At 41.1% G+C, this 14568-nt stretch overlaps 1 protein-coding gene across 5 annotated transcripts in view; it reads right to left on the reverse strand.

The window, feature by feature from the left end:
* DIDO1 (death inducer-obliterator 1) overlaps nucleotides 1-14568 on the reverse strand; it is a 48889-nt gene that overhangs the window by 20862 nt on the left and 13459 nt on the right. For 4 of the 5 annotated variants that reach the window (XM_056507695.1, XM_056507694.1, XM_056507693.1 and 1 more), the window contains exons 3-7: nucleotides 12983-13087; nucleotides 11775-12678; nucleotides 11162-11480; nucleotides 9061-9273; nucleotides 8369-8591 (exon numbers count right to left, since the gene is read on the reverse strand). In XM_056507695.1, the coding sequence (XP_056363670.1) occupies nucleotides 8369-8591; nucleotides 9061-9273; nucleotides 11162-11480; nucleotides 11775-12678; nucleotides 12983-13087 (1764 nt within the window). Of the gene's footprint in view, nucleotides 1-7869; nucleotides 7958-8062; nucleotides 8592-9060; nucleotides 9274-11161; nucleotides 11481-11774; nucleotides 12679-12982; nucleotides 13088-14568 lie in introns of those variants that run through there. The other variant, XR_008841985.1, reaches the window with a different exon arrangement.

Raw genomic sequence — 14568 nt, forward strand, 5'->3', positions numbered from 1 at the left:
GTGACTGGACAGAAGCGTGGGCTAAAGAGACTGAGGTGCAGCTACAACTAATGAGCCAACACATTCCCAGGGTGAAATCCAACAAATCCTCTGGCAGAAACCATTCATTCCTCCCAGGCTTAACACACAGCATTACTTGGTGTGCTCATTACAGACAGAACTAGAATCCCTCCCTTGAGGAAACTCCTCGTGCAGTTACACTCGACATTACAACACACAGCCCTGAATGAGGCTTCTGCATGCAGAGCAGGACAGAACTGCCACAGCATCTGCTGGGACAGATGAACCCAACAGTCCCAGGTACTTATGAACTTCTCAAAATAGCATCTCAGCACTGCCAGGCCATGGTGGAGGCCCAGTTTCAGCAGAATTTCCACAGCATAGAGCTATTCACATTGCATGAAGGATTTGCAGGCTGTACTTGTATCCCAGTTCCTCACCAAAACCCAGAGGCTGGGTTTTACACCACCAGCATGTATATTATCCAAAGGAAACTTTGTTTCTTCTCCAATCTTTTAAGAATATTTCCATATAGCATTTAAGTCTATGTGGGTCTTGCCCCTTTCCCTCTTCACCCAACCCTTTTTTGGAATAAAAACTTTTGAAAGCCACTTCAAAATCTAATTCCAATTTCTATATAAGTTCTCATTTGTGATGAGCTGTTTTGCTGAAACTATTACCTATTTTTTTCAAATTTTAAATACCAGAATAAATGTGCTATTCCTTTTCTCTGTATAGTTTTAAGATTATTCAAATCAAAGCTCTTCAAAAGAACTTTGTCTCTAGTTGGTGCTAAAACTTTTAAATGCTGTGGAGATAAACCACAGGCTGTTATACCCAAAGAGTTCATTTCAAAATGACTCCAGCAAAGCTGTTTTTGGGTGGTTTTCTAAATTAAAAAAAAGCGTAACAGCTCCTCTTACAGGACATTAGAGCACTCCTGTGCAATAAATCTTGCAGCCATGTAGAGTACTGCAATTTTCTCTACAGAATTAAGACTTTGGCATAAGGCTGTTCATACACTAGCACCACTGTCTCTGGTGTCCAATATCATCTTAACATTTCCCCCGTGTTATCTTCCATCTACATTAATCTACTTTCTTTCCCAGGCTGAAATTCTTCCAGTCAGTGGGAGAGGAGTGGATGGCTGTGTCATGTCCAGCTTGCACAGAACTTTCTGCAGTGGGAGCGCAGGCCCAAGGGAGCAGGACATCAGGAACTCAGCACTTGAGGGGACACTGCCCAGCACAGAGGCAGCCAAAGTCCTTTTCAGACTTCTCTCTCACTATAGTAGAGTTTTAGGGAAAAAACTGAACTCCATAACCACCTTTTAGTCTTATGCATAGTATATAAACTTCTGTGGCACCAACAGTAAAAAAACTGGTAATTAGCATTTAACAATAAATCTGTAAAATTCCACAAAATTAGTAACGCAATCTAAGCGGAGAACAGCCACTTGTGATCCACCTGTTCAAAACTGGATCACTTTTACTACTTTTAAAGTAGGGTTTTATGCCTTTAGAAAGAAAATCCACTGTGCTGCAGCACTGCAGTTGTGATAAACCCATCAATACCTGTTAGAAAGTACACAGCCAGTGTGACAGCTGGCCAGAGCTGAGCAATTCCATTTGTGACAAGAGCTGATCTCGAGGCATCAGCACTGGCCCTTACACCTGCTGACAGGAAGACAGGTGTGCAGAGCCCGCCACCTGTGCAGGACCTGCCCTGCCAGCATTCTGGGTGTCACACAGCATCGGGCAGTGACCTTGGCCTCGAAGTCGCGCTCGGTGCCGCAGCTCCTCGGGCTCAGCCGCAGGTGGCTGCGGTGGCCGTGCCTGCGCCGTCGTCCCAGCACGCCGCAGCTTCTCCGCTCTGGCACACAGGGCAGCACAGGCTGCTGGTCTACAGGGGAAACACCTCACCCCTCTTTGCCAGTAGCTGAGAATTTAGCAACTGCATTTCCCCTCTGGATAATTGCTGAAGCAGAGGACAGGCAGGATTTCCCAACCTGAGAACTAGCGTGGTTCAGCAGTTTCCCACTGCCTCTCAGCCCATGTCCCAGGAGGAGCTGTCTGACACAGCTGTGCCATGACTCCTGTGTGACTTGTGACAGGAGTAATGTGAACGGAGCAGAATTTAACCAACCCCCCGTCCCAATGCAGCAGACACTACTGAACTTTCATCCACAAGTTCTTCCCAGGCAAAACCTTTCGGAACTGAAAAAACGGAGTAAGACACACAGGCTGCTCGAGCAGGTGCTTTAGCTGTCAGTCCTAAAGCACTCCACATGGGGAAGATACTTACCGGTTCCAAGCCAGCTGTGCCCAGTCCCGTGCTGGGGCTGCCTGACATCTGTGCCTCGGGCACTGCTCAGCGCTGCTGGTTCCCGAAGCCCCCTCTGGTGGCACCGAGCACCGCTGCCCGTGGCTGTGCAGACGAGGAGCTCTGGGACCGCTGCAGCTCCCAGCCTGTTCACTGCTCTCTGCTCACACCTGCTTCTGCAGGGCTTCTTGTCACTTCCCTCAAAGATAACTCAGTGCTACCTCTAATTCAGACGTGTTGAGCTGCTCTTAAATAGGTTTCAACGCTCGTTTTCACTGTTACCTGCCCCATCTCCTTCCACTTTCAAGACCAAATCAAACTTTATTGAACACTAGTGTCTGGCATGTGCTGCCTGCCCCACAGCTGCTCTTTGAAAGCCTCCATCAGTTCTGATCTGCACTGCAGCTAAGCTGCCTATGTGCCAACCTCTACATTCAGGCACACAATGTAAACCTGTCTCCAAAGTTAATTCAGGAAATCAGAGACAAGGGCCTGCCTTTTCTGCGGTGATTTGTGTTCAAGGCAACCTGCAGCTCTGTGCTGACATTCATCTGTAGCTTCGACACACGAGCTTTATTTTCATCTACATGATACTGTAGTGATCTGTATCTGATCTACATTAGACAACTGCTTCTTTACTCCTAGCCCCCTCTTGAGGGAGAGAGGCACTACCTGAAGCAAAAAAAGGGCTTCCAGACAGGTTATGGATTGGCATCATCACTCCTTGCAGGGACAGGCCATCTTCGGGTTCCAAGCTCAGCACAGATCGGACACAGCAAATCAGCAGCAAACTTGATTTAAAGTGCAAGTGATCACCTCAAAAAAATCCCTTTTATTTGGGGACTAGCAAAGAACTTTTTCACTGTCAAGTGAGCAAGTTCAAAGAACTGAAGTAAAATCAGTAAAAGAAAGCAAAACAGCAAGAGGGTGGTGAGAGTTTTTAATCAAACTTTCATCACTTTCAGTGTTGATGATGAGATAAACCACCCTCATATGCACAGTGCCTCTGGAAGCTGTACCAGGTTTGTGCCCCCCAACCCTTCCCCTGGGCAATGGTTCTCACACTGAATCCACGCACCCCTGATGTGCAGGAGTGCTGGCCTGCTGTCTCCAAGTGCCTTGGGCATGCTGGGTGTTTGAGGCACATGCCAGGAGCAGGGACCAGCCTTCCTAACTTAGGAGATGACAAAAATCTTCACGTGGCTGCCAGCCACAGGCACATGTGACATACCTTGCAGAGCAGAGAAGGGGAGCTCCAGCAGTTCACAGGCAGGTGATGAAAATGCCTCCCCAAGGATCCCACTGCTCCATTTAACTGGCTGGGTCCCAGGGGACGTTGGTTTCAGCACCTCTACAGTCTGCTTCCCTCCACAGGCAGGGCTCAGGCCTTGTGCCAGCCCCAGGCCAGCACAGCCCCTGCCAGTCTCACGATGGGAGTTCAGCACTGGAACTGCGGGTTATACTCCTGTACAACCCTTCCAGAGCCAGGTCTCCAAGGTGAATTTCTCAGAAGTTTTGGCAGACTCATCTTGGGTATGCTGATCATTATTGGTCTGTCAGCAGCCTTTTTGAAAACTTCTCTAGTTCAAACGTTTAAGACAGACCAACAAACACGGCAACCAGGTGTCCCAGAAAGTGGCCAGTACCAAAATGAAAATTCTTTTCATTTCCCCGGTACTACTGGATACTTATGCCTCTCAGGACAGGCCTACACTGCAGAATACAGCATTGAGACACCTTGGCTTTCTAGGAGTCAATTCACATGCCAGCAGTAGCTCAGCTATAACAGTATAGAACCTAGCACAGCCTGGTTTTTCCTTTGGGGAAGCACTGACACCCAAAGGAATCCAGTTTACCTACAATCAGTCCTTGCAGGCAAACATAGCTATGGCTTAAGAAGCAAACTTTAAGTAAAATATATTTACAGTAAGCTAAACCAACAGCAATATACCCATACTTACTGCATTTAACAGTCACATTTTCAGCTGGTACCATCCTGCCTGAGAAGCAGCATTACATTAGCACCAGCCTGTGGGCAGACAAGGCCTTATCTTTTACTTTTCATATCACTACTTACAGCTCCTTACACCACTATGACTTCCTGAGCCTGTCTTTAGTGCACTCTATACTCCCCCTGCTCTCTGTAGAGCAGTTTATTTTCTTTCTTTCCTGCATTCATGATGTTATCATATAAAGAAAAAAAGATACCAAGACACAAACGGGGCATCTCACTATCCCTGTGCTCTATTCTCTGTCTCCTTATTTTGTAAATGTGTACAGGAACAAACAGTCCAAGATCTTTAACTACACAAGGACATCCTATTCCCATTGTCAATTGCTAAAGTGTTGAAAAGTTCAGTTCAGCTGCTGCAGAAGAGATGAAAAAAAACTGAAAAGGGAAACAAAAGGAAATCTGGATCACCAGAGTCAGGGCTCCCACTTCCAGGAGGTGGCAGCGTATCTTCTTAATTCCCTGCTGGAAAGCAGAAGGAGGACCACAAGCACAGACATTTTCTCTGAAGGAAACGCTCCCCCTTCCAAACCCCACTCATTAAGAACTTAGTGAAATATTGGTACCAACTAGGGTATGACCATAATTTGCTATAAATTCACTTTATCTGCCTGCAGTTAACATAAACACAAGTTCAGTGATTTGGTGTGACAAGTGCTTTTTACTCTGAAGTTCTGCCACAACAACAATAGTTTAATGCTTCCTTTCGAGCTTTTATCTAATAAACCCTCCTCACTCTCCTGCATGCTTACTTGCTCTTCTCACCCAAACTGAGTAAATTATTGCTCCATGTATTTAAGTCTAATAAATAAGGTGAACTTCAAAGTTTTGAAGCACTAATGAATACTTGGCATACTTACTACCGGGTAGTTTAAAAACTGGGATACTGCAAATGCTTACCCTCCCTCCTTTGGGATTCATTTTCTATTTTAAAACTGCATTTGCTGCTGACTTCTGCTTGACAATGAATAGCAAAAGGACAGAAAAAAGTCTCTTACAAGTGTTGCTGTTGGAACATGGATATCTGAATCATGTTCATAAATCTTAATCCGCACACTTTTATAAATCTGGAAGCCAGGATAACTTCTGAAATGCAATATAAAAGCTGAGCACTGCATATTAAATTAATACAAATTATCCTAACAAAAGTAAATGCAACTCGTTTGAAAGGGATTGTGACTCAGACTCAATTTCCTTTTATACTGTGTACTTCAAATGCTGTCTGAAACTTTTTAGGTACTTGTACTTAATACTCATTTATTAAATCAAGGTATTTCCCACCCTAGTTTTTAAATGAATCAAAAAGATCATTTTCACTGGGCCCAGAAAGATGGAAGACAGTCATCTTTCAGGAACCAGATTCTGGTATACTAAGTCACTTTCAAGCCCTAACTCATATCTCCAAAAGACATAAAGTTAGGAAGTGAAAAAACACAAACTAATGGGGTAACAGAAGGAAAAAAAATATCATTTCTGTATAACTGCACAGCAGTAGCACCAAACATCCCTATTTTAAATGCAGAACAGGCTGTGGGAGGAGGGCCCTGGTGGTAGGCTTAGATACAAATACATGATGTGTTCCCACTACCCAGTATATCTTTAAAAGTGACTTGCTACTACTTAAAACAACTCTCTCATGTAATAACAAAACCTTGTAAATCACAAGTACAGAGTAAATATATAAAATAGATCTGTTTGAAATGATAACCTGTCTGATGAAAAGAGTATTAGAAAGTGATTCTGTTGATCAGGTAAAGTTTTCTTAATTCCCAGAAGGACTCCTGCACTAAAATTGTAAACGTGGATTTGGTGAACACGGCTGGAAGCTCTGGAAAAACACAGGCAGCATTCTGAAATACTGCATTTGGATGTCCTTTGTCTCTTCTAGACTACAAGTACTTCATAATCAATATTCAGAAATGCGTATTTCTAAACTGGGAGTTACTTGGTTTTAAGATTTGCATCTAAACAGAATCTTTGGTCCAATAAACACATTTTCCTTGACAGGAAATGTGTTTAGACTTAAGAGACTAGTTCAGACTTAAGAGACTTCTCACTCTCAGATACCTGAAGTGAGACACCCCTTATGAATTTCCCTAATGCTGTAACTTTCAGATTTTGAACAGCATATAAAGATTTCTCATAGAAATAAAATCTGGTAGAGTACTTTTGCAGATGGTGCATTGGCAGCTTCTCAGGAAGACTACAGCTTAGACCTATCCACTGAAAAGCAGGACACATTTTTTCACAAATACAAACAATTTCTCTGGGCATTTAGTAACGGCAGACTTCCCACATACTAGTGTAACTTACCTTAAAAACAAAACAAAACAAAACAATCTGAAGTTCTTCCTTGCATTTGATGTCAGAGTCCTTCATCACACGAACTAGGTTGTTCTCTATTTGTTGCTACAGTCTGGTATTCACAATCTTTTGGAATGAATTTCACTATTTAGCTTCAGGAATCCAGTTTTCTACTGGAAGTGGTTAAATCTGTAAAACCTGCAGTGTGGTAAATCTTAAGAGCAAACTCCCTTAAAAAACCCTCAAACTTCTTCCTCAAAAACCTGTATTCCTATCTCCTAGGGAAAAAACCAAACCCTATAGGAATAAGGACATTTTAAGTGAAATGGTTCTGTGGACACCCGTAACTGTCAGGGTCAGAAAAAATCTGACATGAAATAAGCCCTTACAGTTTCATTTATGTCTTTCCACTAATTTTAGTTATGTTAAAACACTACTGTTTCTGACAAAAAAAAAAAAAAAAAAGCTAAATTTTCTATAAAAGAATCTTAAAAGAATTGAAGTTAATTAAGGGAGTTTACCATATAAAAGGTAAAGGGCCTAATATACAGCAAAAATACATAGAGGAAAAATTATGACATTTAACTTGATGTGGGTAAAGATCATTAAAATATACCAGGTATGTGCAATGCTCATCAACAGCAATTTAGGGTAGCTGGTGTTTTCTCAGTGTTTAAAAATTCTTACCAGAAAAATCTCATCTTAAATATTATAAAGTTATCAGTTACTTTACATGTAAGTGTTGAGTTAGGTTTACTTATCAAAATAAAATGAAGTGTGGTTACAAAAGCTGTGAGAACTGAATTTCTGAATTCATTACTGTTCAAAGGAGTAAATATGAGGTCACATAGCTTGTACCTGAAACATCAGATTTCATCTCAAGTTCCATAACTGCATTATAAAACTACTTAGATGGAGTCAGTCAAAAAATGTCATGAGTAGAAAGACTTGTACAGGCTTCAAAGCAGCATTTACTTACCTTTACATGAGTTACAAGGATGCTACTCAAAACCTGCAAAAATATGCAAGGCAGCATCTCTGCCCAACATCCAGCTGAGATGTGCTCTTGTGGGTGTGGATAATGTGTGGCATATGAACGGAGAAAGAGGAAAAAGAAGATAATAGAGTTCTGCCTCCCCCCAGCATAAAAGTAAAGGATGGTCCTTAAGTTATTTCATGTAGGGAAGAAAAGCAGCAGGAATATACTTGACAGTTAAAAGCTGTTTGCAGAGGTGTCAAGTATCGGTGGATACCACGATGAAGATTTCACTCTCAGCACCAGGCAGTGAAAATGCAAGACCTGAGAGACAGGTGCCAAATCTAAATTACAAAAATACAGTTGAAATTAGTACAGGCAATTGCTGATTCACAGTGCACACTGCACAACCTTTTTGTAAAACTTAACACAAATGTATCAATACTTACCTTCTAGATTAGAAACAGACACTGTCTTTATGAGAAAGATTTCAAGCTTAACCATGTAGTTTTCATCCAGAAATCAGCTGGGTAGACTGACATCATACAACTGTCATATGACAGAAATTAAACTCCTAAAAGTGTCTCTCATTTGTGTGTATCTGTGTGTGAATCTTTGAAGGTGGAGAAAAGTAGCTTGGTGCCATGGTAAGAAAAAACCCCCGAATCCTAAAATCCCTAGTTTTGCAGAGCCAAGAATGGATGGGTATTCAAAGAAAATATGATTACTCAGGAATATCCCTAAGCCATACATACATTTGAACAACAGTGCAGGTGAAATGGCAGCAGTCCTTTCAGGCTTTACAGCATTGTAATTATGATCACTGGCCCAGGACGGTGTCACAGGCTCTGCCGCTGGCTCTCGAGCAGGAGCTTGGCTGTTTGCCTCAGTCTTGGCCGTGCTCACAACAGTCTTCACATTCACCTCTCTTTTCTCAGGGAACTGTCTCTTTTGGTTTGAAACTGGTTTGATGCCCATCTGGATAATTAAAAATAGCTTGATTACCAATAATCGTCAAATACACTGCATTTTACAAGCTAGGAGAGAGAGTTAACGTGTACACTGGCTGCTTTTATAGGGATTCTTTACTTTTATAGTGCACCATCTGAAATTGTATGATTACTCCGAAACCCAATAATCTGAAGTTTAGTTTAAGAGGGCAGAATTAATTTGACTTTAAGTAAAATAAAAGAGATGCAATCACTTAAAATAGTACTTTTTTTAAAAATTGTTGCCACCTAGACAATCCTTGCAAGGAACTATCTCCATCTAGAGGCGATTATTAAGATTTTTAAAATTTTATTGTCCTTAACACAGAAAAAGGCAAGAGAATAACAAGTTCCTCTTCAATGCAGGACTTTGCAGTTTTATTTGAGTTAAAAAGGAGAGCCCAGAAATAAAGCACAGTGCTCCAGGCAACTGCTCTGGATCATGAACACAAGCTTACCTGCTGCTGAGGTTTTGGTAGGCCAGGCTTTTCAGATTTTGGTTTGACCTTCTCTTTAGGTTTTTGTTTGCCATCTTTGCCAGAACTCAAGATCTTCATGGTGGCTGCAGCGTGTTTGAGGATGCAGTCATTGCTGCAGTACACGGAGTCAGGCTGGGCCACGTTGAAACAGCCAGGGCCGATGCACTTGGAAGCACCAGGAGCTTCAATGACCTTCAAATACAGAGAGAAATGGAGTGAGGTCAGACTTCAAAGTGGAAACTGCAGGAACAGCCTCTGTAACACAAGAGAAATGCTTACACAGCCCATGTGCAGACTGCACAACTGCCAGTGTGAGAACAGCTGATGCTCATGACACAACACAAACAACCCATACTAAGGTAAGAACTTCACTCCTCTAACACATTTTTTTCAGGATGTGCTGCATTATTAAGTGGTTGGCCTGCTAACCCTGAGATAAAGGAGGCTGGTTTCCTGAATCTTCAAATCCCATAAATACACAAATGTTTTGCTACACTGATCCTCTACATCACGTGAGAAATGTCCATAATAACACACAGCTGGTATTTCAACAGCAAGGCCTCTAAACCATCCTCATCAGCTGCTATCCTTAGCCATGCACACGTGTAAGAGGAAGCACTCAGATATTCAGGTGTATAGATTATTCTTGCTCTACAGGTTTTACCAATTTTAATTTCAGAAGTCTCCAATTTACATTAAAAGAATTCTTATACACAACTTTCACATAGCCTCCCACTCCTTACACATTTATAGGTTTGTCTCTGCAATCTGAATTTCCCTCTAATTCAAAATCACTCTCCATTTATATCAAGGTGTTACAGATGAAGCACTTCCTCTTCCGATGTTATGATTCAGAAAATAGCACAGTCCTTGAAAACAGAGTACATTAAGCCTGAAAGCTCTTTAGGTTCCAACCTATCACCTCTGAGTATTTTTGCTTTTAGTCTCTCTTCTAAATTACTCCTAAAAGTGGTACAAGACACTCACAACTACTGTAGTTCTACACAACCTCTCACCAATTGCAATTACCAAAAGTTTTGGTAAAGTTTTTGGTAAAGTAAGTTTTTCAGGGCTATTTCTAGTTAAATATTATTTGTATAGTGCAACTGACTTCTCTGCAATCAAAAGTCAGTACACAGCTTTATCTGCAGCAGCCTGATAAAACCTAGATTTGGGAATTTTTCAAACTTAACTGAGAAGTAAAGATAAAGAGCACTTGGTGATATTCAGTAGCAGAGCCAACACCAACAGCACTGGATTCAAAAACCTCTCTGTGTACAAAGAAGTACAAGTGTACTTGAAAATATTTTGGAGTACGCTGCTTTCCACACATTTATCTTTAAATAGTAAATATTTATATATCCAGCTCAAACTGTTCTGGCTATACATTACTCTCACTGTGATGCCATGGACAGCTCTGAAATCTAAAGGGAAATGTCCAAGACACTGGCACTACTGCAGTACCTTAAGCAGAACAAAGACAACCATTGTAGGACTTTTTTTTTTAAACTCATGCCCTTCCAATTGGGCATGGAGTTTCATAACAAACTTAAACTTCTTTTAGATTTTGAAATCGTTCATAATACACATTTTTAGATTTAAAAAGGCAGTACAAATAAATTCTCTATTTGCTGAACCTAAAGCAGCATTAAGACAAAAATCAGAACTCCAAAGACAAACTGGAAGTACAGCTGGAATTAACTCCAACAGAGACTTGTCAAATGTTAAATAGAAGTTTCACTACCATTGAAAATGTCCAAAATGTTTGTGATTATTTCAAAGATAGTATAAACCAGTCCAGAATTACAATATTTTTATTAAAATAATCTCATGGTTTGACTTTGGAAACATTATTTAGAAGGGGAAGAATAGACTTATATAAAACTTCTAAATCCCTCACCTAAAACTATGTTTTAGTTCCTGCACTGACAGAACTATGGATAAACCTCTGCTAACCAGCAGGGTCCAGTGGGCTGTCCTGCTTATGTGTACCTTTAAAATCAAGATTTATAGCCATACAAGTCATTGTCTCAATTTAGTCAGTGGAACATGAAAAGTAAGAAACAACTAAAATACTTACAGGCTGAAAGATCTTCAGTTTTTTCTTTCCACTTGGATTTGCAGCTTTTTCTATCCTACCCTTGATTCCTTGGTCCTCAACTGATTTTTGTTCAATTGTTCCTATGCTTGTGAATTCTGTGCCATCAGCATTTCCTTGCTCCACTTTAGCTTCCTGCTGGTCTAGTTCTGAAACAGGCTCATCCTGTCCCTGGAGAATGGTGCAGTTTGGACAGATATAGTCCTCACCATTCCTCTCCAACAATCGCCCTCGAGCCTCAGAAATACCCACGCAGTCACCATGAAACCATTCCTCACATCTATCACAACAAATCATAAACCTGAAAAAAAATAAAAACCACCAAGGAACAGTGAAACACAGTGAAATAAAAAGACACATCGTGTTCAACTAATATTTCAAGCAACACAACTAAAGCACCCCAATAAAGCACCAGTGCGTGGTTCCGCCTTACTGGTTATTTCTGTATTTGTTTATCCTCTTGGAAGTATTTGTTATAAGCTTCCCCCCAAAATTCAGCAAACCCACAAGCTCATTCAGAAAGCAAGCACTAGCATCTGGCATAATTTTGCAGCACAGAAAAAATCCAAGTCCTTGCACTGTGTCTGCAGCCTACCTGTTGTTATGAGGCTGACGACAAATACAGTAGAGGGCGTTTGGGTCATAGATCTCAGATTCAGGTTTGCTTTTGGGCTGTTCTTCAGGCTCCTCATCTGAGTCCCCCTTTGCACCAAGGGCAGGCTTCTCCTCCTTCTGAGCCTCGAGATCTTCAGTGTCCTCCTCAGAGACAACCACCTGACTCGCAATCTCAGTGCTGTCTGCAGTCTCAGGCTCCTGCTTGACAGGCAGCTCAGACTCATCCTGTTTCTCAGGAGTGACATCACCTGTTTTGGCAGGATCCTGCTCTGAATTCCTTTTCCTCAGGTGGTTCTGCACATCCTTCAACACCAGCTGAGGTTTCTGCTCAACACGTTTCTTTCTTAGCCGATTCTGCAGTTCCTTTAGTGTTAACCCATCACTGTCACTATCAGAACTAGCATCTTCTTCTTCCTCCTCCTCCTCCTCTTCTTCCTCTTCCTCTTTTGTGGGTCTGCTTTTAGGGCTTTTCTGCTCCTTACAGCTCCGGGTGCAAATCCTCCGAGTGACAGGTTTGGTATCTGGAGTGCTCTCAACACTGTCTTCAGAAGCAGTTTCAGCATCAGTGGCTGGCCCAGAGGCTGCCTCACTGGAATCCTCCAGGGTGGTGGGAACACTCCTCCTCCCCCTGCGCCTCACCGTGGTCAGGAACTCTTCCACCCTCTCCGTGCGCTTTGGCTGCCGCCCGCTCCTCCTGAGGTTGATGCCTTGCTGCTGCTGAGGCTGCTGCTCACTGGAGTCCACATCAGCATCTCCTGCACCCTCTCTCTTGGCAATGGTGGTCCTCCGAAACCCCCAGGTTTTCCTGAACTCTTTACTTGTTGGCTTGACAGACTTTTGTTCCTCCTCATTGCTTTGCTCACCTTTATCATCCAACACTGATGCTAAAAACAAGGGAAGAGTTAATGAAGTGGTGGTAATCAGTGATGTGCTTTCTTAAAACCTTTTTTTCAACATGTTATTGTCTTTGTGACATCTAAGTATGTCTACTTCATATGATAAGCCTCAAAACAGATATTTTCTTGTGAACGTAATACAAAGCAGAAGCAATTAAACACATCACTGATCACTGACAATATAATCCAGCTGTTCCTGTTACAAACTCTTGAGTTATTTAAAATGATTTACACACACACAAACATGATGGACAAATAAGCACATTTTCAATAGCAAAGGAAGAACTCTTACCAGGAGAACTGTTTTCCATGTTGTCAGTATTAGGTTCAGACTCTAATGGCACTGTGTTTCCAGCCTGTTCCATAGTACAGGCAACACTAACCCGACTCGGAAATGCTGAAGAGAAAGAAAATATCCAAAATTCTCATTCAAAAATATTCATAGCCCAAGTAATTAGTAAATATTTTGATCTCAGTATTAATTGTAAAAAGCATTTGTATTTCAAGCCATAAATGTTCCTTCTTAGTACTAAGTTAAACAAGTGGGTTTGGATACTGTACTGACATAATTTATTGAGTAGCCTTAGAATTTCTGGTATTTTCTGGTATTTCTCAAAAAAAAATAAAATAAAAAAGCCAAACAAAAAACTTCTTCATGGTATGAACCTGCTCCCTGGGGTTTGTGTGGGAGAAATCTCTAGAGCAGTTCCACTCATTTCTATGTGGAATGAAATATAGAAAAGCCTGGTCCTTAACATGGTTATTTGCAAAAACATTTTCAGCCTATGTGATCTATCAGAATGACCCTAAAAAAACCCGATTCAGCAAAGAAACTCCAACTGTCACATATTCAGCCACCAAAAAAAAAAAAAAAAAGAAAAAAAGAAAAAGAAAAAAAGAAAAAAAGAAAAAAAGAAGTAGGATCTGTATTTTGATAAAGCTGGGAATAACCTAGTTTAAACAAGTATTGAAGTCAATATATTTCCAATGAGCTGCATGCCCTGGAACTGCTCCTAAGGGTACAGCCACTGCCCTGCAGCCACTGCAGTAACACTGCTCCAAGGGAACGAGAACATGCAGTAGTAACTGCACCTCAAAAACAGGCTAAATAAAAAGTTATTTGAAAACAAAGAACACAACCCAACTCTCCACTAAGATGTTTCTGAATATGTATATCCCTGGCTGAGGAATTGCAAAGGTAAGCCAAAAACAAACACGAGCAGAATTCCTAAGTAACAGAACCGAGGAATCAGATGTTTTTAACAGCTGTACGAAACACAGCTACAAGTTTTGAGAAACATCCTTCAGCAAGCTTTCCCAGTTTTCCAGTGTTCCCTGGGAATAAATGCCTCCTTATTTCATACAGTGCATCACTTCCATTACTGCTCTGACTTAACACAATCCCTCCTCTGCAAATCCTCTGCTTTCAGTGTTACATTTAACACTGCTGGAACAGAAATGTTAAGGGGCAATGCCATGGAAACATAAAAATCTATGCAGATATGTTGAAAAAATTAACACTTCAGCTGTAACTGTGAATACTATAAATGTCACTGGAAAAGCAGCAGACGTCAGAACATTAATTTAAATAGTAACTGATTATTTTTAACTTTACAGGCAGAATAAAAAGTGAAATTTAAGCCTGCAGTACACAGGCACAGAGCTCAAACCAATATGAAATTTCTTTAAGTTCCACCATTAAAAAAAAAAACACTAATGATAAAATTTTAACTTTTTTTTTTTTTTTTTTTTTTTTTAACAGCACTAACATTATATTTGTACCAAAAAGGTCATGATATAACTAAGGGAGCAAGTCAAAACAGTTAGTTTACACCTTTGTTTACTCTGGAAGATGATGAAATGTTCAAACCTCCAAGC

The sequence above is a fragment of the Oenanthe melanoleuca genome, chromosome 20 (genome assembly GCF_029582105.1).
Source record: "Oenanthe melanoleuca isolate GR-GAL-2019-014 chromosome 20, OMel1.0, whole genome shotgun sequence".
Taxonomy (NCBI): Eukaryota; Metazoa; Chordata; class Aves; order Passeriformes; family Muscicapidae; genus Oenanthe; species Oenanthe melanoleuca.